Genomic DNA, 26760 nt, shown 5'->3' with positions numbered 1-26760 from the left:
GTTCATATTGTCTGGACAGATAGGGAGATTTGGACATTTGGGACAATACAGTATATTCCCCTTATACTGGTGTATATGTGTAATTTTTTTTTTTTTTTTTTTTTTGTATATTTATATTTATACATAAAAAAACCCATAAAAAACAGAGCCATATATTTACATAACAAAAAAAGAAAGACCTTGTCGGAAAACAAATTACACCAAGTTAGACTGATATTAGTAATTATTGACAAATTATTGGTGTGTACAGATACAGTATAGAGACTATATCTGAGCTTGTCTCATCCACCAGACCTCTCTCTCGGGGGGATGCTAGTGGTTGCTAGGGCAACCGTTACAAATGGCAAATGACGTCAAGAAAGTAGGATAAGCAGCACGGAGAGTGGATGTTGAAAAATGGATTAGTCAGAGAGGATTTATTAAAATATGAGAAAGCACTTATCCTTGATCTCATACAAGGAGCTGACACAGCATTGCACTGTACATTTATCCCTATTGGCTTATATGTATGAAGAACTCTGTTGGATTGCACCTTGTAATACCATGAGAAACTTCTCATAATGATGTGGAGGCAGTACAATATCCATTGGTGATGATGTTAGAACTAATGGTATGATTTTATTACTCTCAAACTGACCTTTGATGTTGACAGTTTTTTGACACTCATCATGTTTCTGTAGGACAGAATGAGATATTATAATGTAAAAGTGTGAAAATGAGGTAAACAAATTGTGCCATATGCAATTGTTAAGACAAAGTGATCATCTGTGATCATTACTTGAAGCATACTGAGCATACTGAATATAATTTCCCATGGATTAACATACTACTACTATTACTACTACTACTAGTACTGCTGCTGCTACTGCTGTTACTACTACTACTAATAATAATATTAATAATAATAAGGGTCCCTGGTTTGATCCTGAGCTCAGGTTACTGTCTGTGTCTGTATGGGTTTCCTCAGAGTCCTTCTGTTTCATTCCATCTCCTAAAAAATATTTTGGTTGACTGGTGGGCTGGCTTCAATAAATTAACACATGTGACTCGGACCAGGATAAAACATTTACTGGAAACAAATGAGTGGGGGAAAAAAAATCCTTGTTTATTAAAATTGTAGGATTTAACTATACAAATTATTATTATTATTATTATTATTATTATTATTATTATTATTATTATTATTATTATTATTATTATACCTTAGATCTAATAAAACATCAATAATAATAATAATAATAATAATAATAATAATAATAATAATACATTTCAGCATGACTATGGTTCATGATAAATAAAATGATCATAGAATAGAATAGATGATGATGATCATATGATGATTAGATTTACAGATTAAATATATTTACATAATCTCTTACTATTAATAATAATATGTATTAATTATTATTATTATACCTTAGATCTAATAAAACAACAACTACATCAATAATAATAATAATAATAATAATAATAATAATAATAATAATAATAGATTTACAGATTAAATATATTTCCATAATCTGTTACTACTAATAATAATATGTATTATTATTATTATTATTATTATTATTATTATTATTACATTGTTGTCGCTGTTATCAAGTGTAAAGTGTAGCGCTGCAGTGAATGTAATTTGCCAGCAGGGGGCGCGTGAGAGCGCTGTTAGTTCTTCATAGTGCATGTAAAAGCAAAAGTTCACGACAAGTGTCTGCTACGCAAAATTGGCTTTAGTTATACACACGTAACGTCTAACAGTCGCAGTCCGAGAGTGATTTAGCGTATACAGCAGCAGATATTTCAGTGGGCTACTGCATGGTTCAACAGTGTCAAAAAGGACTAGAAGTTGGTTTGGATACTTTCCCACTGGTTCTGTGGATTCGTACTTCACGCTCATTTACGCAGGAGAGAGGAATTTATTTGGACCTTACGGACTCACCATGACGGAGAGGAGTGTGTGGGGATGATGCATGGTGTCTAAGGACCATTTAAATTCAGGGCTATGCGTTTTTCTTCACTGAGCTTTTTAACCAGTCTTAGAGTTGAGTGCTTATTGGTGGTTAGTGGTTAGTGAAGACTGATGTACTGTATGAGGGACACTTCTCAAGATCTTCATTATCTGCCATAAAACGTCATAGTCCCAACATCTGCTCAGATGTATAAACAGCAACACAGCAGCACTTGTCAGGATCTCCTCTGAAGCTGATACTTCTCTCCAAATGCACCATGGAAGTCGTAGGTGCATGTCCACCGTTTGGAGCTCCAGCAGGAGAGCCCAGGTCTAAGACCATTAAAGACAGGGACACATGGAGGTCCATGGAGAAGCACGCTGGACCAGATGGGGAGAAATGGGTGCTGGTGGATGTTGTTCTCATTGGAGGAGCTCCGTGGGGATTTACTCTGAGAGGAGGTCTGGAATACCAAGAACCACTGATTATTACAAAGGTACAGAATAATACCATCACAGTACAATATCAGTGATGGGTGACTTGGTGAAATTAGAATATCAAAACAGTTGATATAAGTCGATATATGATATTTATGTTATAGTGAAGTTCTGCTACATAAACCTGGAAAAGATTTGGAAAAATCAATAAACAGATTTATATTTATATTAAACAATTAATATAAATATAAACATTTTAAAAGCCATAAAATATAAGATAATGGCATTATGGATTCACATTCAATAATTGGTTTTATTTAGATAGCTTGATACACACAAAAAAGTTCAACATGGCACCCTTAAGGGTTCTTTGGTTTGTCCCTCTATCGAAGTTCTTATGTAGAACCTTGCCAATTAGAAAAGGTTCTAAATAGGATTCTTTTAAGACACTATAACCCTAAATTCTTGAAGAACCATTACTCAAGTGGGTATTGGTTTTGAAAGTCCTTGTTTTTGATGTTATTTTTAAAAAAATGATGTAGAACCCTAAAGCACTCTTTGGTTTGTTCATCTGAGGGAACTCTTAAAGAGGGCTCCTTTTCAGAAAATAAGTTTCTAGTAGAGCCACTTAAATATGTTGAAAGCCTTAAACACCTTGAATGTTTCTCCAAAGCATACAAAAAGGGTACCATTAAAGTCCTAAAATACCTTGTTTCCTTTATTTATAAGACCTTTATTTAGTACACTTCTATAAACAAATGTCCTTTTTCCTTTTAGAAAAGGGTCCAGAAAAAGATTGAACCCTTGAGGTCATTTTTTCCCAGAGGTGTACTAAACTGAGGTATTGAAAAGGAGCAAAACATATTTATACTACCTTAAAATGTCTAATAAAGATGTAATGTACAACCTGACTGAGTGTTTCTCAATCAGAGATAGATAGATAGATAGATAGATAGATAGGTAGATAGATATGTACTTTATTAAACCCTGAGGGGAAATATGAGATACCTTTAACTATTCAAACATCCAATTAAAAACCTGTAAAGGTTTCTTTTGTACATGTCTTAGTACCATGTCCTACTGGGTTTAGAATTTACCATTCCTCTACAGACATTTCCTCCATGGAAGCTGCATCTGTGTTGGATTAATTCTGTTTTTATAATGTACTTTAGGCTACATCCTTTAACTACATGCAGGTGGAATTGCATACATGTTTATCTGCTAAGGAATGCTAACTTAGCGTAACCCCACACTCCGGCCTCATCATGCACCTTCTCATTGTAAATTTTAGTTGAAGGAATTTTGGCTCCACTTTTCATAGATCCTCTTGTCTGCCTCCACCTTTAGATCTGGGCCATGTTTTTGATAGACAGAAACAAAAAACATATAGGGCTGTCTGTCTATGCTGGGATTTGAACTCACAACCTACCAGTCGCTAGTATAGAGCCCAAACCTATGCCCTGCCTTTTGTTTTGCATGTATGCAGTGTATTATAGACAGCAGCTATCATGCTGTAATATTTATACCACTGGACTGTTTAATTTTCAATTCTGACTGGTCAGAAGGTGGTTAATTTTCTGTAACAGCAGCTCTGATAATAGTTTTGGCTGTAAGTATGTACCATGTGCTTATATCAATGCACTTGTTCTAATACATTATGTTTCTATAGTAACTTACTTACTTAGAAAATTGTAGGGTGGATGCTCCACATCATCTGAAACTAATAAGAAACAAAGAAAAACGTACCCTCACCATTCACATTATTAGGAACACCTGTACACCTGCACATTCATGCAGTTATCAACAGGGCAATGCAGAAAATCATGCAGATACAGGTCAAGAGCTTCATGTTCACATCAAACATCAGAATGAAGAAAAAGTGAGATCCCTGTGACATTGATCGTGGCATGGATGTTGGTACCAGAAGGGCTGGTTTGAGTATTTTATAAACTGCTGCTCTCCTGGGAAGTTCACACAAAACAGTCTCTAGAGTTTACACAGAAAACACAGAAAAACAAAAAACATTGAGTGAGCAACAGTTCTGTCCATGGAAATGCCTTGTTGATATGAGAGATCAGAGAAAATTGGCCAGATTGGTTTGAGTTGTCAGGAAGGATATAGTAACTCAAATAATCACTCTGTACAACCATGATGAGGAGAAAAGCATCTCAGCATGCACAAAACATTGAACCTTGAGGTGGATGGGCTACAACAGCAGAAGACCACATTGTGTTCCACTCCTGTCAGCCAAGAACAGGAATCTGAGGCTATCATGCACACAGACTCACACAAACTGGACAATTGAAGATCACCTGGTCTTTTTCCAGACTTTCTGATCCAATTTTGATGAGTCTGTGCCCATGATAGCCTCAGATTCTTTTTCATGGCTGACAGAAGTGGAACCCGATGTGATCTTCTGCTGTTTTAACCCATCCACCTCAAGGTTCGATGTGTTGTGCATTCTGAGATGTGTTTCTGCTCACCATGGTTGTAAAGAGTGCTTATCTGAGTTACTATAGACTTCCTGTCAGCTCAAACCAGTCTGGTCATTCTCCTCTGATCTCTCTCATCAACAATGTGTTTCATCCTGCAGATCCTCTGCTCACAGGATGTTTTTTTGTTTTTCGCACCATTTTGTGTATACTCTAGAGACTGCTGTGTGTGAAATTCCCAGGGGATCAGCAGTTTCTGAAATACTCAAACCAGCCCATCTGGTACCAACAACCATGCCACGGTTAAAGTTACAGAGATCATATTTTTCACATTCTAATGTTTGATGTAACATGAACTGAAACTGTCTACCTGTATCTGCATGATTTTATGCATTACGCTTATTTTATGCATTAGATAACTGCATGAATGTGCAGGTGTACACGTGTTCCTATTAAAGTGAACGGTGAGTGTATAATCATTAATATGTTGAAGGTTTTTATAAGGAGATGTTCATTTAACATTTATGGAAGAAGTCTCCAGTGTCAGTGCTTTGTAATAGCTGGTGAGGTTTCTTATTAACTTCAAGAGACAGAAACAAAGAGAGACTGGTGAGAAAACAACTGTTTATTCTGTTATAATAAGTGATAACAGGAACATTCAATGGATAAAATGTATGGTGTTACTCTTTAATAAAAAAGTGTAATTGTTGTCAAGTAGCTGTGGCATAAAGGGTATGCTGTTATAGGAAAATAATCAGTTTCAGAGGGGTAACAGTAACTCCGCTTTATGTCAGGGCATATCGCACGGACTCACTGCGGATGGTTTTCTAATAACAGCACACTGATTTCTGTTCTATTGCTTACATATTGTGTAGGTCAACCATAAATATGTGCACTGACACCAACAACAGGAAGGTTTTACTGCAGTGGAAAACTTATATTTGATGGCATCAGATTAATGAAGTTTTTCCCCCTTCCATAACAGTTAATTGTATATCCGTTCATTAGCTATTATGGCTATTCACATATTAAAATTAGACAGAAGGCACATCCCTATTGGGTACTTATTGGGAAAATGTTTAGATCAGATCCACCTTGTGTTTCAATATAGCCCTGAAAAGCTGTGCTTTTTTTATTGCTTTGCTTTTCTTGCTCGGTATTTAGACTTGCTTACGTCCTTTTTCTTTGCTGGAAAGTCTGCTTGGAGGAAGTTTGAGAGAGAGAGGCCACAGAGGGTCATATGAACAGTGCCAGAAGCTGGCGAGGAATGTATGTGATTTGTGGGATTCTGTGAAGACACACTGCATTATTTGTATCAGCCCGCTGTGAGGCCTGTGCATGCCTGAGGATAAATCTTGCTCTAGAACAGAAAATGTAACTTTCTCTAGGTAGTCTGAGCAACTCTCTTCTTACAGTCGTCATTTCAGTGCTCATGGACATTTGATTGAATGTTCATTCATTACAGCGCAATGGTGATGATGCAGTTTGCAATGTATATAGTGAGTAGATCAGTAGTAATGCGTAGTTCCTGGATGTGTATACGACTAATAGAATTAGTCATGACTTGACATGCAAGTTTTAAAAGACTTCTAAGCTCTAGGTGAAACCAAAGGATTTACTTATCTTGTTTGGGCTGCCATCGTGTCCACTATGTAGCAAGTGTTTGCAAAATAAACAGGCTGGTTATAATTAAAATTCCTCACATATTTTAGACTTTTTTTCTGGAAATGTATGCTTCCATATCCTGGAAAATGTAGATCCGACATGCCATTTCAGTTTACTTCTATGATAATTGCATATCTGTGTATTTTGTTGAAATACCTTACATACCTTTATTACAAAATGAAAAATAAGTAATTGTGTGTTAGGTCTCACGGGTTTTTTTCACTGCCGAAACTAACAATAAGAGTTGAAAAATTTATGCTAAGAAATGTCTCATCTATTCTTCCTGACATGTCTGTTAAAACTCTTCCAGATGTCACACACTTCCTTCTTCAAAACTGCTTTATCATGGTCAGGGTTGCGGTAGAATACTGGGCACAAAGTGGGAATACATCCTGGTTGGGACGCCAGTCTATTGCCTGTATAGTGGATGCTCCCCAACATTAAACATCAGTATTAATTGATATGAATTGTGACATGTCGTTCATTAATAAATAAAGAATTATTAGCATTGGCTGCTGTATGAGAGGAATAAAACACTTCAGGATGTGCTTTTATAGCAAAATGACGAACTTAATTGTTGATTATTTTTCTACAGCACATGCCATTGTGTTTCATTCTTTTCTTAATTAATGGAGAAAGTAAAAATTGTTATTAGAATAGAGTGTACAGAAGTTTTTGCAGCCATCAGAGGAACAAGAACACATCCCCTTTTATAATTGGATTTGTAATGTATAGCTTTATATCAGCAGGTTAAAGAGGCCACACCACAAAAGCACTGGAGATTGTGCGTTGTGAAACACGGGCCTCTGCACAGGGTAGAGTTTCAGTGTGTTGAATTTTTAACCATTATACTCAGGTTGCATTTCTTTCTGTCTCAGGGAAGAAATATAACAACCTGAGGATGAGAGCTGATATACTGTTTACTGTCAGTCCTTTTGTGGTATTATAAACTTAAGGACTTGTGAATCTGTTATAGCCCTTTGCTCTCTTAATTGTCTGATGATACAGCAATTCTGGCCTGGCATCCTCATTACTGTTATGTGCTAGACTGTGTCTGTGGTTTATTTTATTTGCAGATAACTATGACAACTATGTTGAATGAGCAAAAAAAGGGTTGTTATCATCATTGTGGTTAGATTTAAATAAAAAGAGGAACTGTATCAGCAGTGACCAGAGTTTCCACCAGACGTCAGTCAGCTAAAGCTCTGTTTTCTCCAATGAAAAAAAGGAAATGTCAGAAGTAAATATTGGGTGGCCACACAAACTTATCTGCTGTTCCCATTGTGAAGGGTTTGACCATGACAGTGTGACAGCATGAGGGCTCTGTGTGCCTTCTGTTCTGTGTAATAAATATATAATACACTTAATTAATAACTTGAACTAGAAAAAATCCTATCATAATTTATTTTGTCATAATCATTTGAGTTCCATAGTTCAATTTACAATGCATGTGGCTGCCATGTCAGCTGTATGACCAGCCTGTATGTGTGTTGTGTGTGTGTGTGCAGGTGGAGGAGGGAAGCCGAGCGGCGCTGGCCCAGCTCCAGGTCGGTGATGAGATTGTCAGTATTAACACAGTTCCTCTGAGCGGCTACAGACAGGAGGCTATTTGCCTGGTGAAGAGCTCCTTCAAAACTCTGGCATTGGGGTTGAAACGGTAGGCCTTGAGCCTTAAACACCGTGACACTGTGCGGTTGGGTCTTATACCCATTCATACACTCTCATCTACTGACGTTTACAGTGTAGCTATGGGTTAACCTAGGACTTAGGATGTGGAGAAGCCCTACTTTTTAATGGGTGCCAAATGTTCTTGTTGTATGGCATCAGTTATAGCATTATAGAAATATGATTAAAGCAATAAAAATAATATTGTAAACCATGATATAAGTTGCTGTTATTGAACAGCACAGTCTTGATTTTGATTGCTTAGAAAGCGTTGATTAATTTAACAGCAGCTCTGACAGTCTGTAATTCAAATTGCAAGTTTATATCAATGTACGCTTTCTAATATGTTATTGATTCTGTAGTAACTACTTACATGGGAACCTTTATGGCGTACGCTCCACATAAATGGATTTTAAAATTGTTTATGTTTAGGTTAGGTTCAACTTTATTGTCATTGTCAGAGGCAACAAAATGCAGTATTTTCAATTATCCTAGGATTTTTTTATCCTGTTTTTTTTTTGTCTTATTAACAAGAGAGCGAAAAAAAAGAGAGGATGGCGAGGGAATGACTGTCTATAGCTGCTATAATGTGAATGATAACAGGAAATAACTTGTTTCGTGGATGCCACTCATTAAAAATAAGGTGTGACCTGTCATTCTTTTATAAATAAAAAAATGTTAGAATTGACAAACTGCTGTTCTATAAGAGGAATAAAACGCTTCAGGACATGCTGTTATTGGAACACATCAGGATGTTACACCACCCAGTTGTTGATTATTTTCCTATAATAGCATGTCTTGTCATGTTTTATTCCTTACATATCCAATAGCAAGCCCCAACACAAACTTTTCACTTCCTGAAGCCATTTTCTGGTTAAATGATTTATGGATCAAAAAGCATTTATGATTTTTTCCCTTTGTTTAAAGTGTAAATTACAACATTAGGAAGCAGAAAGAGTTCTTCCATTCATTATACCTGTGTACTCCTAAATAGTTATTACTCTGAGATTCTGAGTTTTTCCAGGCCACAGTCTAAGCTGAGGTTAAAAAGCAGGCTGTTTTGGTGAAAACTGATCATTAGTGAGCCGCAGTGGACCAGAAGATTTTGTGTTTATCCAATGCAATATGGAGTCTTTATTTAAATAGTATGTGTGAACACCATTATGTGCTTCTACATTGCTATTACATCCCAAAATGAAAGGGGATCGTAACTGTGTTTTTAAAGAAACATTTATTTTAAAAAAGCTTGTCTGATGCTGAGACCTCAGAATGGCAAACTAGTACTTGGTTTATAAAAAGCACTGTAACCTTTAAGTTCTTTAGACCAGGAGTTAAAGCTACAGTGATGGGGGCAGGGTGTTTTATGTGTTTTATGTATTATTCCGAATTTCAGAATGAATTTACATTATGCTTAAGCCAAGAGCATACAGGCGAATAGCAATCTTTTAGGTAATTCATTTTTACCCTTTGATTGCTGATATTCTTTATATTGGAACTTTTTCTGCATACAATTTCATACTTAATAAAAGCAAAAATCTAATCGTTAGAATGAAAATATTTATTTTATTGTGAAGACACAATTTTTTATTTTGGTTTATGCAATTTTCAGCATAAAATCTAATGTAAATTGTATTTTAACAGTTTTTACTCTTCTGGAGGTCTCAGAGCCACACTTGTCATGGCTATCAAGAGTATTTAGTACATGCCAAAACCTCATTTTACATATATTGTAGATAGGTTTCTACAACTATGAATGTGATCTGTGAATGTGAATGTGGTCGCAACACAGCCACTAACTGTGTACTCAGTTTACAAATTTGCATCTTTAATTAAGAGCTTAGTAATTTAGTCTAAAAAAGGAAAAAGAGAAAAAAAAATCGTCTTTTCTCTAATCCTTTTCTTTTGATTAATCAGAGATTAGTTGTGGATTTCAGTCCATATAATTACTGTAACACATCTTTCTTGACTATTTTGCTCTTTCTTGTGTTCCTGTCTCATACAGTGTGTTCATTTCAGCACTGCCGTAAACATCTTTTCTGTTGATATATGAGACTGCCAGTGCTGGTTGTACACTCAGGCTGGCAAAAAGGTCTGGTCAGTGCCTCTAGCTAGTGGATTATAACATTATATAGCAAAGTGGAACAAAGGGGTCCCCATTATTCTGTTAGAGTGTATGCCATTACACAAAAAAGGCCTGATAGGCTGCCATTGTCCACCACTGCCACGGCTTAGTCTCGCTGGGCTTTGTGTGAAGCTTCAGGGTCCTAGAGCCAGTGTGAGGCTGAGGAGATCCAAGGTCCTGTGAGAAACCTGGCTTTTGTTAGGGAAACACCAGCAGTCTAATAAGAAGCTAATGACTGTATTGTAATTAAAAAAAGGTGTTATGTGGAGCTTGAGGCCTGAGACAAGAAGTTATGTATTGAACAGAGCATGAAAGGTTAATAACTGTAGCAGTGTGTAGTTAAATTAATTTAAGTTTATTTTGCCATTACCAGATTGACCTGCACTTCAGTTAATTATTGTAATATTATACAGCACCATTAGGAATATTTTTGTTTTTAGTGTCTCATAGTGACCACCATAGCATGTTTACTTCAGCATGATTACTGGTAACTTGATGACCAGTGTTACAGTGCATAGGATACTTGATATATAAGCCTGGAGACAAAGATTCCCATCATGCACAAGCCTTTTGTTACTGGTTGGTTTGAGCCATCTAGTGGTAAAAAAAAGTTGAACTCTGCAAATTCAGAGGATGAAGTGAACCATTGAGGAGTGTAATGTTTATTGCTAAGGTTAATGTTGGAATTTACTTACATGTAATTGGCTAATTAGTCATAAATGACCCCTATATAATTGTGTCCTTAATGAAAACCAGAAAAATTGAATATATATTTATATTTTTAAAAAAATGTTTAACATATTTTTAAAATGATTTTAATCACCACAGTTAATATTTGGTGCAGGAGAAAATAACAGCACTGAGCCTTGTGTAACGTCTACACTAAATGGTCAAAGGTTTGTGGACACCTGACCATCACATCTATATGTGTTTGTTGAACGTCTCATTCCAGATTTAGTCCCCCTTTGCTGTTATAATAAGCTCCATTCTTCTGGGAAGGCTTTCCACTAAATTTTGGAGCATTCTGGAGCATTTTTATTGCCCATTTAGCCATAAGAGCATTAGTGAGGTCAGGCCCTGATGTCGGCTGAGGAGGCCTGGGGCGTAGTCGGTATTCCAGTTCAGTTCAGTTGGGTTGAGGTCAGGGCCCTGTCCAGGCCACTTCAGTTCTTCCAGTCCAATACTGGCAAACCATGTCTTTATGGAGCTCGCTTTGTGCACAGGTGCATTGTCATGCTGGAACATGTTTGGGCCCCTTAGTTCCAGTGAAGGGAAATTGTGATGCTGCAGCATGCAAAGACATCCTAAACAGTCGTGAACTTGCAACTTCGTGACCACAGTTTGGGGAAGAACCACATATGGGGTGTGATGGTCAGTTGTCCACAAAACTGTGGCCATATAGTGTAATCAAAGTTAGAAACACTTGTTGAGAGTAATGGGCTCTCTTCCATACAGGACATTTGAACAGTTTTATATTTGTATGTCCTTCATATACTTAGTTGTGGATCAAGAGCCCAGCAGTAGCTGGGATTTGAACTCATGTCCATCCATTCAGTAGTCTCACATCTTAACCACTGAGCTACCACTGGTTACTAGCTTTGAGGAGGTTCTTTGCATGTTTTCCCATGTCCATGTTGGTTTTCTTCAGGTTCTCCAGTTTCCATTTGGTAGCTTATTGGCTAACATATATTACCCCTGGGTGTGCATGAGTGTGTGAATGGTGCCTTGCCATGGACTGGCATCCCAGCCAGGGTGTACTTCTGCCTTACTTCCAGTGTTTCCAGGATAGACTCAAGATACACCATGACCCTGACCAGGATAAAGTACTTAACAGTAACAGTTGCTCAAACTCAGGATCAAACCGGGGAACCTAAGGTTGTGTGGTGGCAACGCTATTCGCTGTGCCACCATTCCATTAGCATATTCAATAAACTCATTCAAATATTGTTTCTTGACTTTGCACATAATGTTACTCATTATGTTTGTTACTAAATATTACTCAATTATTGTAACACATAGGTAACACAATCACTAACTGCACACACAATTTATCAGATTGCAAATTTAAATTATCCACTTTATATAGGATCTAACAGTATTACCATTTCAGATTACGCTATACCAATATCAATATATGGTTTAACTTATTACACAGAGAGGTTCAGGCTTTGAGTGATCTGTCTACTCATGCCTTTGCTCAGAATCCAATTACAACCTGCAAAGCTGGATGAACCTCTGTGTGGGGGAAATCAGTGAAATTTCACATCTCAAGGAGTAACCTGACATTGTGTATTCTTTAAGCATAATATTATTCTCTCTATATTCTGTGAAGAAAACATGACAAGCATTTCCCCCCTTAAAACTGCAGTAATGTAAATCGAATAGGAATGTTATTTACTAACCCCCCCTGTGTATTAGAGAAATGGTTGGTGCCATTGCCTAGGTGAGTGTAGTGGGCCCACAGGATTGGCTGTTATGTGTGAGCCCATTGTTTTGGTGGGGATTTTTGGGAACAGAGTAATCCAGTAAAGGGCAGTAACTTCTTTAAAGCACTTCTCTATGTACATTAAAGCCAACTCGTTTGGAGGAATTGATTGACTCATTCAACTGAGCAGGTATTTTATCACACTGATTGCATACTTGATGTAATAGTAATGTCTTGGGGGAAAAAGTATCTTTTGCAATAACAGGCATACATAATATATCTGTGCATTTAAATGTACTTTTAAATGTTTAGAATATATTTTTGCACATGAGAAATGGAGAACCTTTCAATCAGTTTGAGGTTGTTTAAGGTTGTTTAATGAATAGGATATGACATGACATATTATAGTCAAAATACACTAAATTTAAGGGCTATGAATGATTATAATCACAATGATGGCACTGTGTATTAACTGTAAAATGATATGTACAGCATATGGACAACACAGAAAGGAAAATGACTGTGTATGTAAACACCTCAAGGACCACCCAATTACTGGACATGCAACTGTAACATGCACACCATTAAAAAAAAAATTTTTTTTTACATAAATCATAGCTAAAATGATAGATTTCTAATAGTCTACTACATAACGTTTAAATGAGCCATCATGTTTTTGTTGTTCCTCTCGGGCTGTCCTTAGATGCTCTGGCACCTGTCACATCAGGAGAGAAGTAGTTGAAATCTGTCCTCACAGGATTTGAGATGCCACCAGATTCACACGTTACAGTAGAGTGTTAAAATCATAGCAAAAATTATAGATCTCTAATAGTCTAGTACATAACATTTAAATGGGCCATCATGTTTTTGTTGTTTCTCTCGGGCTGTCCTTAGATGCTCTGGCACGTGTCACATCACGAAAGAAGTAGTTGATCTGTCCTCACAGGATTTGAAATGCCGCCACATTCACGTGTTACAGTAGAACGTTTTTCCCACCATTTCCCCCCACCATTTTGAGTAGAACAAGTCTCAGTAATGCCCTGTATGTTATCCAAGAAATATCATTTGACTTACTGAGTGATTCTGTCTGAACAAACACATTTACATTTTTCTCTGCAAATGGACCATGTGTTGTTTAACCTCCATAAGCTGTGTAGAAAAGACAAAATATGACTACACATATAACTACACACTTTCCTCCAAAACTAAGAGAGGGACACAACCTCAGAGACATTCTTTCTTTTTCTTTTTTGTCTGCTCTTTCTGCATCTCTTTTATCCTCATATATGCTTGGGGTGGGAAGACCTGTGCTAATCTGCTACTTTAGGTGACAACTCAGTCCTTGCATACACTCCTCCACAGTCTCAGGTAAACATTGTGATCTTAAAGTTTACCAGAATGAAGTCTGGGCCTTCAGCAATTCAGACATGCTGGGCTAGGTTCTCCAAAATGATTATATGGACAACTTCAACATTGATATCAGGGAAATGTTGGGGAAATTTTTTTTGATAAATCATATACTGTCTTAACTAAAACTTGGTCAACAGACAGCGATGGCTGGTCGTGATATTAGATGGAAGGGCTAAAATCTAGTACCTATCAAGGATTGAGTAACTATTGCACATGCAGAAAAGATACACTTTCATTCAAACCAAAACGCTAAAGTTATGGTTCCGTCATATGTCCTTTGGCGTAATTTGTACTTTTATTGGACACTCTTAATCTTTCTAATAGGTGTTTTGGGGGAAAAAATTGAGTAAATAATCCACCTTGTTCTTGTTCATTACACCTGCGACTGTATTTCACATGCAGCTTCTCAATAACTGCTGATGTCTTGTTAGAGATGTGTCAGTGAAGTCAGCTCTAAAATCAGCCCAAATGGAGATCAACAGTAGGGGTTGTGTCACACTGTGTAGTCACCAAACACGACTGTCACTGATAGGCTGCATGAATTTACATTCTGGGCTAGAAAAAAATCAGCCCCAGCCTCACTTCTTCAGACCATTCTGTGCATTATTCTTACAACCATTGCAGGTGCTCTTGCACTTGGTTAAACTACAGTAAAAAATAATCAGTTTTAAGACATTTGTTAACATTCTGTCATAGATGTCAAAAATGAAACCTGATGTCTTTTGCAAGGCATAGAGGCTTAGCCCTAATAGTCTGTTTATACCAGCCAGCCCTGTGAACAGATCTTACATTTTCTGCATGTTTATCAGTTTTGCCATTGAAATGATATGAAAATATAAATCTGCACTGTGAACATTTTGCTTTTATTATCACAAATTTATCACTATTATGCCCTCCCCTTAATTTAGATTCAAGATTCAAAGATTCAAAGCGTTTATTGTCATGTGCACAGTGAGGAAACCAAGTTTCCCTGTACAATGAAATTCTTTCTTTGCTGTCCCATTGAATGCCAAGATAAATACAACCTATGTAGAAAATAAAAACAGACATACACATACATACATACATACATACATATTAATTTACATACATAATTTAACCCCTGCTTATAAGCATGGGGACTGAGACTAATGAGTGGTTAAGATGGGCACTTGAAAGTCACTTAGAGATAAAAGGTTCAGATTAAAAGAAATATCTGATATTGTGAGCATGTGTTGTGGGGTCAGCCAGGATTTGATGTGCCCTCTCGCCAGTAAGCCTTGTTGTGATTATGCTAGCATTTTTTTGTCTGCTGTCTCTGTGGTTCTATTCAGCAGTTTGTCCAGGCTCATGTCTGCTCTGCATCCCACGCATAGGCTGCTGAGGCTACCAAATAACTAAACGATGACTCAGGTAATTTAACCAGCCGCAGTGATATCCGAAGGGTTTTCCCAGACCTCAACACAATTTTTACAGATGTGTCCTTGTGTAGCCCTGTAGGTAGCCTACTAATTAATTAATTAATGACTTTTTCTTACTTGTACCACTCAGAAGACCAACATGTGTAGCTCCACCATTGTTTATAAGCCATTAGCCAATCAGAGAAGCAGATTATAGCACTTGTTATGACTGGAAACCCTCTTTTGCTAGAGCTAAATCTCTAGCATAATCCCCCTATTGACCAGGACACACACACACACACACACACACACACAGAGTTTGTGGATGGTATAAGTTTGTGATCCTCCTAGTATGGAGCTTTGCTTTGTGTGTGTGTGTGTGTGTGTGTGTGTGTATGTGTGTGTGTGTATGTGTGTGTGAGAGAGAGAGAGCGAGTGTGTGAGTGTGGGAGGGAGTAGGGGGTAGGGGTTGACTGTCTATTGGTCAGCCTACATTTGACTTGACTTATTGTTCCGAGTGTTAGGAGTTGCTGGTGGGAATGCTTTAAGATTCTCAGCTCCCAAAGGATCTGGTATTCATGCGAATCTTTTAAAGCACTGGCTAGAAGTAAAGCACAAATTTACTTTCTTCTAGAGCTAAATGAGAATATCTTTATTTGCAGAATTGGAAAATGAAGGAATAGGAATATTTCTCATGCAATAATTATTTGGTAAGTGGGATTTTTTTGTAATTCATTAACAGTCCTTAGACTTTGGTCTTGATGTAGCTACTCTGTATCAAAATGTCTGTTGTTTTCCAGAGTTTCTGCTGTCGATGTAAATTTTTTATGTTACTTCATGTTTGGGATGTATTCTAATACATCAAAGCTGTATCTGTTCAGATAAATCAGGTCTTAGATAGGTCTTGTCATGTGGCAGAAATATTATCATTTTCGGAAAACTTTTAGGTGTGTAATTTTTCCCCTTCTTTCCTTTACTTTCTCATCTTTATATATATATATATATATATATATATATATATATATTTTTTTGGTGACGGATTACCAGTTGTATTTGGCAGTCACCTAAAAACAAAACTAGCATAGAGACCTACGTCTTTTTCACTTCATTGTCTAGATTACTAGCAAGTACAATTGTCTATTTGATATTTGGTCCTGATTGAAAACTCAGGCTATAACACTTAAAACTAGAGCTTCACAACACTCAAGTGGTGAAGAACAGTGCTTTTTTGGAATCATGGCATGCTGTTGTGTAGGAACACCTGCAAACAAGGAGCTGTGCTTGTATAAGAAGATTTTTAGCCATTTAGGTCATCACAAGACGTGTTTTTTGTGTTGCTCTCAGTGCAAGCACTCGCACCACAAAGCTGAGCTAATTACAGTTTTATATATCAATAAGGCATTCTGGCTTTCCCCACAATCACAAAACTTGAAACAGGAAGTAACGTGACAAGATGAACTAGTCACGTTGCTCGACACACAGTACCAAGAGTGGATAACTTTCATACCTGATGTGATGGTGGACTGTACCATGGTTTGGTGGAAGTTGGTTCTTTGGACTGCTCTCAGGCTTGAAAATAGCTTTTACACTTCACCAAATGTACCAGAAATCCTGGAGCAATGGCCCTGAGTCTGGAAAAAAATAGTGATGCTGTAAATACTGCATTAAGTAATTCAGTTAAAAACAAACTGCTCCCAGATGATTTGAATGTTGACAGTCAAAATATTTCAATGCCCTTGTTCTCTGTCTTAGTTGATTTAATGAAGATTTTTAAATGGAAACAATGTCAGACAACTATGACCCCTTATCTTTATAATAATGTATCTAAGAAAATGTGTTTTGTTCACACACTACATATGTCAGCAGGGTAGTATTCTGAAAACACCTTAATTTTCCTGCAGAAAACATCTTAATTTCTAAGTGACACTCAGTTTTATAAGGTTATACTTTAACTAGCATGTGGAGATGAAATTTACACTTACATGAGCAGTTTCTCTTCCTCTTTGCTATACAGGAAGATTAAATGGTGGATATTGTAACACAAACAATGCCTGCAGAAAGTGACATACACGTGGCCAGAAGTTTTCTAACGAAGATTGTGCAAAGTTCTATGAGGTATTTCGTAATAATTGGCCCCTCCCTAGTTCTTCCGTTAATCCCAAGTCAGATGAGCCTCTGCTGTATAGTGTAGTGTCCTTCCATACTCCACCATCAACTATACAGCCATGTGGTGTAGCAGTGCTGTACAAGCAAGGGATTACATGCCTGCTGATTCCCAAGATGCCATTTTTATTGGATTCCTTGAAACTAGTAATAATCTATGCAGTAGCATTTGTACTATTTAATAAATTAATAATTTTTTTATCCAGAGAGACATTGCTGCATTGTGTTTGGTTAGTGATTCTGTCTAATAATGTGTTGTATTTCCTTCCTTATCTTGCATGCTTCTCAGGAAGAATCAGGTCAAACGGTATGTGTGTTGCAAATCAGTCAAGATTTACAGTAATTATCTTGTGTAATTATTTCACAGATACTTACATAAAACCTCAGGTGATCAGGGAATCAGCTGCCTCCCTAGTTTATTGGGAATGGGATTCTTCGTGGTAGTCCCTTGGTAGTGCCAGATCATATTGTTGAGTGCAAAGTTTGCATCTCAGACTCAGCAGGCTCAAAGTGTCAAGCAGTTTGCTACAAGTAGTCAAATTAAAAGTCATTAGGAATCAAGAAAACATCTTTCACAAGATCTAAACATGACAGAGAATCTTGATCGTTCATACAGCAGGAGAAGGGTACAAAAAGATGTTACAGTGTTTACAGATGTTACTAAAGTAAATGACCATGGTTCATAAATGAGACAAACCAAAGAAATGCAGATTCTTAAACTTCTTAGAACAAGTGGAGTAGAGAAAAGATTATTTTGATTGTTTAATATTGATAGCTTTAAAAAGCATTTTTGACTTACTTGTGATAATGAAGAGGCATCTGTAATACCAAGCTCTATACTATATATGCTTGAAATGCCTTACTGTTTTCATCATTTCACAGCAAGGGTATGGAGCCTTTTGCACTCAAATGTATCTTTTAAACCACTCTTGTCTGTTTACCCTTTAGGAAGAATGAACCTTGCTCATGGCATTCTTCCAAAGTCTCTGAGAATTCCTCAGAAGTTCATGAGACTGAAGATACTGTTGTGCGTGAACCGGCGTGGCAGACAAAGCGTGATGCAGGGTGAGGTTGCAGAAATTTCCATCAAAACCCCATTGTGTTGTGTTTCACTGTGGCCCTTTTAATTTAAAAATGTATTGAATTGTCCTTCATAAAGTTGCAATATTCCTGTCTATTCTTTTAGTTCATCCTCAAATAACTTCATCAGTTGCTGGGGCCAGACAAATCTGCAGCCTGTGTCATGCCAGTTCAGCTCAGTGGGCAACATGGAACTTCTAGAGCGCTCCTGCAACACGCATCACATTGGAGCAGAAAATTTAGCAACCACGAGAAGCGGAGATATACATAACTCTGGATATAGAGCATTTTCTTCTTGCACACCTGAACAGCATTTGTCAGAAAGTGCCGCCTCATCAGAGTGTATGTTTTATCGGGGCAGCCAAAGTGAACACCGCAGGTACCTACAGATTCCTGTGAGTAATGAAGGTTGTACCAGCCCTAAAATCGGGGACCAGGCTGGCTCCAGATTCTTTTCCTCTGGGAAGTTGAATATTAACCCTGTGTGGCATGTCCCAGAGAAGTCTTCAGCAGCTTACTCACCACCCCCACCAGCTCCACCTTTACGCAATGACAGTTTCACAGCAACTAAAGATCATGAAAAGGGATTAGGCATCCCATACTTGCATGGACTGCCAGTACATTCCTATCAGAAGTCCCATAGTAGAGTTAACGACAGGCAGGCTGATGACTACAATTTTAGTGAACAAGGATTCCAGTCACAACATAGCTACAACCCACAATCTGAAAAAGATTTTCTCCGAGTACACCTATCAGCTGAGGACTACTGCCGAAATGAGTTGAATACCACAAAGCTTTATTCCTTATCTAGTACTGATGTAAGACAAGGCCAGAACCACTTGTCTTGTCAGCCTCAGCATCAACGGCAGCGTAGTGATGAGAGTCCCTTCTACCTTTATCCCAGGAACACGTTTGCACCCAATCTGCAGACTGTTGGCATCTATTACCGTAGCCTGCAGCATATTGCTACTAATGGGGGCGTCAAGAAGCAAACTGGAAGTGCCACAGGGTCTCTGTCTAGCACAACTCTTGACAGCAGCTCTGATGGAATGGCTAATTATCGCTACTATTGCATCACTTCTGATGAGCCCAAACAAGAGATCTCAGATGGAGTTGGAGAGCATAAATGGAGGCCAGAATCAGAGCCTATCCATGCTAGCAGTGACAGGAATCCAGCAAACTATCAAAGAGCCATAAAATTAAAGTACCCTCTAACTTCCCTGCAGGCACCTGAGAACAAAAGCTACAAACACACAGTCAGTCCTCCAAAATTAGAAGCTTCAAGTCCAGCAATATTGAAGTCAAACTCTGGGAAAAAAGAAAAGGAAAATCCATGGAGGAAGGATGGAGGAATTTCTGAGAACCAACACAACAACAGCACAGTGAAGCAACAGGCAGAGCAGAGATCTTTTTCCACCAGAGAACACAAAGATACCCAAAATGACCCTTGGATCTCCAAGAATGGACATAAAATCTGCCCTCAGAAGACCCCATTGTTACATTCTTTAGCCCAGGAGAACAGGATTCTGACTGACAGTACCATGAACACAACAAAAGGATGCACACTGCAAGAAAAACCTGATCCCATAAGTAGCAAGCAAGGAAGACGAAGTGACCGTTATGCCACTACTTTGCTCAATGAGATCCAAGAAAAGAGAGCCCAGCTTCAAAAGAGCCGGAGTGCTGCTACCTTAAATTGTCCTGGAGAATTTGAGGAGGACCTAGGGGTCTGGAGGTCCACAGAGACCTCTACATCCTCTTCAGATGGATCCTTTACAAGCACCTACAAGGACCACCTGAAAGAAGCACAAGCCAGAGTTCTACAGGCCACATCATTTAAAAGGAGAGATCTGGAGCTTCCTGGGAATGAAACATTTCAAGGTCAGTTAGGCACAAAATCAGATTCTACCAATGGCCATGTCTCCCGCATTGGAAGTCGAAAACGTTTCCCCCTGGACAAAAGGGTCCATTCTTTCTCAGAGCCTGACAAGATCAATGAATTAGGTGTAGAAGAAGAGGCCTCAAAACAAGCAACTCTTGGCTCCTTTGTAGATAGATTTAAGTTCTTTGAAGGAGCTTCTAGACCAACATTCTCCAAACCCATCCCAAAGAAATCCCAACCCAATGTCAATGAAAGCATCAGTGGAGATAAAAATAGGTTTACTTTGCTTGTAGGTGAAAATGATAGAAAGTCTGCATCAAACCAGCAGTTCAGTACACACAAATGTAACGCCACAGCTGAAGAACAGCAGCGACTGGGCACCTTTGCAGAGTATGAGGCAACATGGAACTTGCAGAGGAAGTCAGTAGGAGGAAGAACATCCAGTAGATATCACTCTGCAGAGAACATTTTGGATTCAGGGATGGAAGAAGGCAACAGCATGGTGTGCATCCATGAAAGGTCCAGGTCCTCTCCTTCAGCAGACTTTCATGGGGAAGTAAGTCTTTTTTTTTTTTTTTGCCCATTGAGCATTGACTGAGCTGAGGCATCCATGGATGTCTGTTACTGGGCCTGTTATTGGTCTACATTTTGTTGTTCCTGGTCTGTCTTGATTTATTCTCCTTGATTTGGTATATAAAGTTGACATTTGCAATAGTCATCTTTTCTACTTCTATAATAAAAAAAATCACACTAGCCTAAATCTTTGTTCCATTATGCTTATTATAGACATCTTTATCTTTTTTTTGTGTTCACAGGGCATGCTTTTATGCTTTAATCTCAGATATTGCAGTTGAGTTGAGTTTCTTTTTGCATAATGAAATTTATCATTGTACATTCTGGCTGATGATAAGATAATGATAATGATTAACTACCACTTAAACTGAAGAGCTGTTACAGTGTAAAAAGGTATAGTTATTATAATAATAGAACACATATTTTGATGATTGTACTTTAGTTGTAATGGGGTCAATTCTGCACTTTATATTTCTCGAATTTAGCAAAAATGCACTATCATTGGTAGGGTATTAGATCCTTTATAGGTTGACTCTGCAGCTTTCCTTTCCTATAAATGTTGGTTGTTGGTAATTTATTGCTTTCTTTGCTGTAAAGTAGTTTAGAAATCATGATTCACTATGCTGTTCTGATAAAGGGCTCAGTGTGTGTTAACTGATGTTTCTTGCCTTTTTCCCCCCAGAAAATCACTCTGTCAGCAGAGAAACCTGTGGTAGAGCCTCATCCAGAACACAAATTACACCCGGAGAAAATTCATAGTGACAGGTTAGACTTTTTCTTAACTGTCCAAAATCTGATTAATGGTACCAAATAAATTGTCACAGTGCTAGGATTTCTAGCTACTATACCTCATTAACGATTACCACAGCTCCCAGAGAAACATGAGCAAGGGACAGCTCTGTCTAAATAGTTAAATGTAAATGTAACATGAAACCTAGACATTATGTCTGAAGGAAAGTCCAATTCTAGGGAAATATTTTAGATGCATTTTTTTAATGTTTAAGATTTAACTTCATTGAAATAAATGTTGTAAGGAAACCATTCCAGTCAGCGGATTGGACAATCATTAACAGGTAGATAACTTGAACAGTATCACTGCCTCAGGAGATATAAAAACATCTAATTTGATTAACACTACTGCCTCAGGAGATATAAAACATCATAGCTAGTCTAAGTTGACAAACTAGCAAGCAAAAAGCTAAATATTTAGCTAGAAGAGTGTTACTATTAGGTATCACTCTTCTAAGTTGCCCAGATGTACAGTATACCTAATAACTTTTCAACATCTGTCTCAAAAAACAAGCTTAAAAGCCTTAAAATACAGTAAATCAGTCTTCCAGTTTTTTTTCCCAGTTCTGTCTTATTTAGTTGAAACCCCATTATGACTTTCTATTGTTCAGTTATCTAAAACATATTCAGTAACTACTATGAATTATTCAGTAACTATAGCAAAACTAATTTAAAAAAGTATGTGGTTGAGCACTAAGTAATGTTTAATATTTGGGAGTTCCACTGGATTAAAGGAGCTTTAATATCTTCTCCGCTGTTCTGTGCCACCATGGTCACTGTAATGGAGATTCCAGGTTGAATAGCAGGCTAGAGATATGACTGGTGGTAAGTGTGTCAGTTTAGCCAGCTGAAGCTGCTTGGATTACCAGTGATAGACACTTTGTAGCTCCACCCAGACTGCACTGTAAATCGACTCCATTCTATAGAGAAGGTTCCTTAAAAAAAAACTGTAGACAAGGACTGATTTACAATGACAGCCATAATCGGTTATTATTATAATACAAAAAAAGGTAATGCTTGAGGTCTCAATGAGCATTTATATCTGTACATGCGTGTGTGTCTTCTGTCACAGTACATCTGAAAGGGGTCAGAATCATCTCAACATTTCTGACCCTCTGGAGTTCAGCAGAAGCAGTGATCTGGAACAGAGAGACATGACACAGCCTCTCTACTCCACCCACACCACAAAAGGATCTTGCCCAGCATCTTCACACCCTCATCATCTCCGTTTTCAAGCCTCAGTATTTGAACTTTCATCCAGCAATAAAGGCAGTGCAGAACAAAAGCCTAGTGACTACAGTGAGAATGAATCTACACAGCTAGAAACCACATCCTCATCCTCTCTGAGTGACTCCCAGCAGGAAGACCCACATGCTGCTACAATACCACAGAGGGACCGGATGTGGAATAATGGCAAACCACTCTCTGCTTTGGTGCCTTCGGCAACACCCAAATTCCCTCTCCCTCAGTCCGGTGGTGAAGTTACTGCACCCTCAGAATTTGGGTATTCACAAGGGTCTTCAATTTCACTCCGGAAGCTTACTGATGAACTCCCTGCCAGCATTCAGTATTCAGATATTCACAGGTGACCACTCAGAAGCTTAATCATAATTCTCACAAGGTGTACTCACTATCTCCTTTCGGGTTCTAGAAATTTGTTTAAGAGTGTGGATTCTTGTTTTATCTGTTATTTAAAAAAAACCCACTTCCGGGCATTCTGTTAAAGGAAAATAATCACTGATGCGGTAGTGTGATGTGGCTTGATGCAAAATAGAAATAGAAACAAAGTTGATTATTTTCTACTAACAGCATTTCCCAAAGTGTTTTATTCCTTTTATTACACAGCAATTTGATAACAATTGTATTTTTTTCATTTATCAATAAACAACACTGTATATAGTTACAGTGAATGTTGTGGAAAGTCTGTGAAACAAGTTAGTTCTTGTTATCACTTACATTATAGTATTTTAACATTGAATTACTCTACACTACTGGAAATTAAATCAAATTCGAGCATAGCCCTGTGGTATAATATTACATGGCATACTTTTTTAATGTTATCTGTAATGTATTGCTATGTGCTATATCTGTCTCCCAATGTAGTAACTTGATGGAGAGCTCAACAGAGCCCAGCTCTGCCATGAAAAACATTCCCATGAGAATTGTCCATGCAGAAGGCAGCTCTAATACAGAAAATAAGCAAGAGTCACCTGGAGATACTGATAAAGGGTTTACCCACCAGCTAAACCTACCATGCTCCCCAGAGCAGCCTCTTTCCCTTTTTCATGCCATGCAGTTCAGTTCTTCAGAGGACCAGAAGATGGACAACACAGAGACAATGAGGCTGAGAGCAGATCCCACTGGCCTCTCTGAGGAGGATGAGAAGAGAGAAGAACTAGCCAGAGACATCATGGGAATGGATAAGAGTCTGGTAGACATTTTGGATCAGAGTAAGATGAAGACCACTATGGACCTGATGGAAGGGATCTACCCTCAAGGAGAGCAGCTTTTAGAGGGGCTACAGCAAAGGAGAAAGTCGGTTTCAAAGCAGTCTCCCAAAACCACACAGGAGAAGTGAGTGCCTATTGTCTTTGAGTTTGAGAGAGGCAGTTTAGATTAGTGATGTTACACTCAACCTCCAGAATGACTAGGGGTAATTCAACAGGGCTGTAGTATACTAAATATTAGTTAGTGGATTCAGATTTGCGCTTTTGTTTCTGGATCAACAAGAAAAACTTGACAACACTGTCCTCTGCTGGTGTAATACTGCATATTAATAAAGTACTTTATATATTAAAATTTTTTGAGGTAGTAAAAGTTCCTGTTTGTTCGACTCACAGCAGCAGACTTCTTATACTGTTGGTCCCCAGGGTTTTTTGTGCACATGTATATACTGGTCAATTTATATGCAATATTAATAATTATATTGTATCACATATTTAAAAATGCCTGAATTTCATTGTTTATCTCAGTGTATTTGGATCTGTTCTTGCAATTTGAAAAAAATTTTTATTTTTTTTTCCACACATAGCTGCAATTACCGAATATGAATCTGATTTGCAGGGCCGATGACAAAATGGCTGCCTCAGCCTCACTAGCGACGAGCTCTTCATACTACAGCACATCAGCTCCCAAAGCTGAGCTCCTCATTAAGATGAAGGACATGCAAGAACAGATGAGGGAACAGGGCTCTGAAGATGAACTTGAATATGATCTGTCCAATAAGAAGGTACAGCCACCTCACTCCGGCTTTTTAACGCATAGTCACTATTTCATTAGGTTTTCTAAAATATACAAATTTATGCAATTTTTCACCCAACAGTTACTCAGCCAAGACAAGATCGGTTTAGTGTCAGATCATTACTTCTTTCATTTTGCACTATAGCTATAAAGCTAATGTTGATAACAAGTAATAGAAGTCTTCCTTTCCTTAAATTTTTCTTTCACTGAATACTTTTGACTTTTACTCATTTTCAAACAGTAATACAATTCTCTATATTCAAATATGTATTTTTTCCTTTAAATTTTGTTAAAAGAATTTGAAGCTGTACTTTAACTTTTACCAGAGCACTTGTACTTGAGTATAAATAAATAAATAAATAAATAAATAAATAAAGTTTAGATACCAAATTGTGCTAAGGGAAAAAGTGATTCCAGTACTCCATAATGTTACAACATTCTGCTACACTGTAAAGGTTTGTTCATGTTTATAGATTACAGTAATTCCCTAAAACATCAAAAAGTCTGTGTGAAATCACTGAAGACCTGGATTTGGTTTGAGGTTTATTTATACACAAATTCTTCTGAATTAAATTGACATGTTAGCTACACTACTCTTGTAGGTCCGTGCAAACCTAGCCCTCACATTAATATTAGACCTGTAATCTTGTTATGTATGATGCTCACATGAGCTCATGTACCTGTTGTCTGTCCCTGCAGCAGGAGCTGATTGACAGTCTGAGCAGGAAGCTGCAGGTACTACGTGAGGCCAGAGAGAGTCTTCTGGAGGACATGCAGGACAACAACAATCTGGGTGAAGAGGTGGAGGCCACCGTGCAGGCCATTTGCAAGCCCAATGAGCTGGACAAGTTCCGCATGTTTGTTGGAGACCTGGACAAAGTGGTCAGTCTGCTGCTCTCACTGTCGGGGAGACTGGCACGTGTGGAAAATGCACTCAATAACCTGGAGGAGGGTGTTTCAGCTGAAGAGAAGGTGCGGCATCTTCAAAATGAAACCAAATGCATTCTCTTACTATTACTAGACAAATGGTATGAGAGGGCAGACCTTAGAGTGGTGAAATAATTTATCTAATCATAGCTCTGTTTTTGTTTTGCCTGAATGTCACTGTATATATAGCACACGCTAACAGAAAAACGGAAGCTGCTGATTCGCCAGCATGAAGACGCCAAGGAGCTGAAGGAGAACCTGGACCGAAGGGAGCGCCTGGTCTACGAAATCCTGGTCAGCTACCTGAGTGAAGACCGCCTCGCTGACTACCAGCACTTTGTGAAGATGAAGTCGGCCCTCATCATTGAGCAGAGAAAGCTTGAGGACCGGATTAAACTCGGAGAGGAACAGCTCAAGTGTCTGAAGGACAGCCTGCCTCTAGAGCAGAGACTGGGCTACTGAACTTAATTTAAACTGAGAGGTGGCAGATTGGCATCTTCAGCACTGTGGCACGTTGACTTTTCTGTTATTATACAAGTAGTTTGTGAGGAAGTTACTCAGTGAATGGATATTCTATAAAATGAATTCAATCTGGCAGATTAAGCTGTGTTGTTAATTGGCTTTT

At 38.0% G+C, this 26760-nt stretch overlaps 1 protein-coding gene across 1 annotated transcript; it reads left to right on the top strand.

Moving 5' to 3' along the window:
- Positions 1-1692: 1692 nt before the first annotated feature.
- shroom2b (shroom family member 2b) lies at positions 1693-26760 on the top strand. The gene is made up of 10 exons (XM_034308838.2): positions 1693-2442; positions 7989-8137; positions 18593-18709; positions 18831-21162; positions 21862-21944; positions 23041-23553; positions 24072-24542; positions 25032-25197; positions 25908-26180; positions 26325-26760. Exons 1-10 carry the CDS (start codon positions 2224-2226, stop codon positions 26595-26597), a joined length of 4596 nt encoding a protein of 1531 aa, XP_034164729.2. The 5' UTR covers positions 1693-2223; the 3' UTR covers positions 26598-26760.

The sequence above is a fragment of the Pangasianodon hypophthalmus genome, chromosome 11 (genome assembly GCF_027358585.1).
Source record: "Pangasianodon hypophthalmus isolate fPanHyp1 chromosome 11, fPanHyp1.pri, whole genome shotgun sequence".
In the NCBI taxonomy this organism is placed as follows: domain Eukaryota; kingdom Metazoa; phylum Chordata; class Actinopteri; order Siluriformes; family Pangasiidae; genus Pangasianodon; species Pangasianodon hypophthalmus.
This window is presented reverse-complemented; position numbering and strand designations above follow the sequence as displayed.

Bases quoted from the DNA above. Each gene is read 5' to 3' on its own strand.
- shroom2b (XM_034308838.2), top strand. From the start codon at position 2,224: ATGGAAGTCGTAGGTGCATGTCCACCGTTTGGAGCTCCAGCAGGAGAG. The intron at 21,163-21,861 runs GTAAGTCTTTTT...TTTTCCCCCCAG, and splicing joins CAGCAGACTTTCATGGGGAA to AAAATCACTCTGTCAGCAGA. The intron at 23,554-24,071 runs GTGACCACTCAG...CTCCCAATGTAG, and splicing joins CAGTATTCAGATATTCACAG to TAACTTGATGGAGAGCTCAA.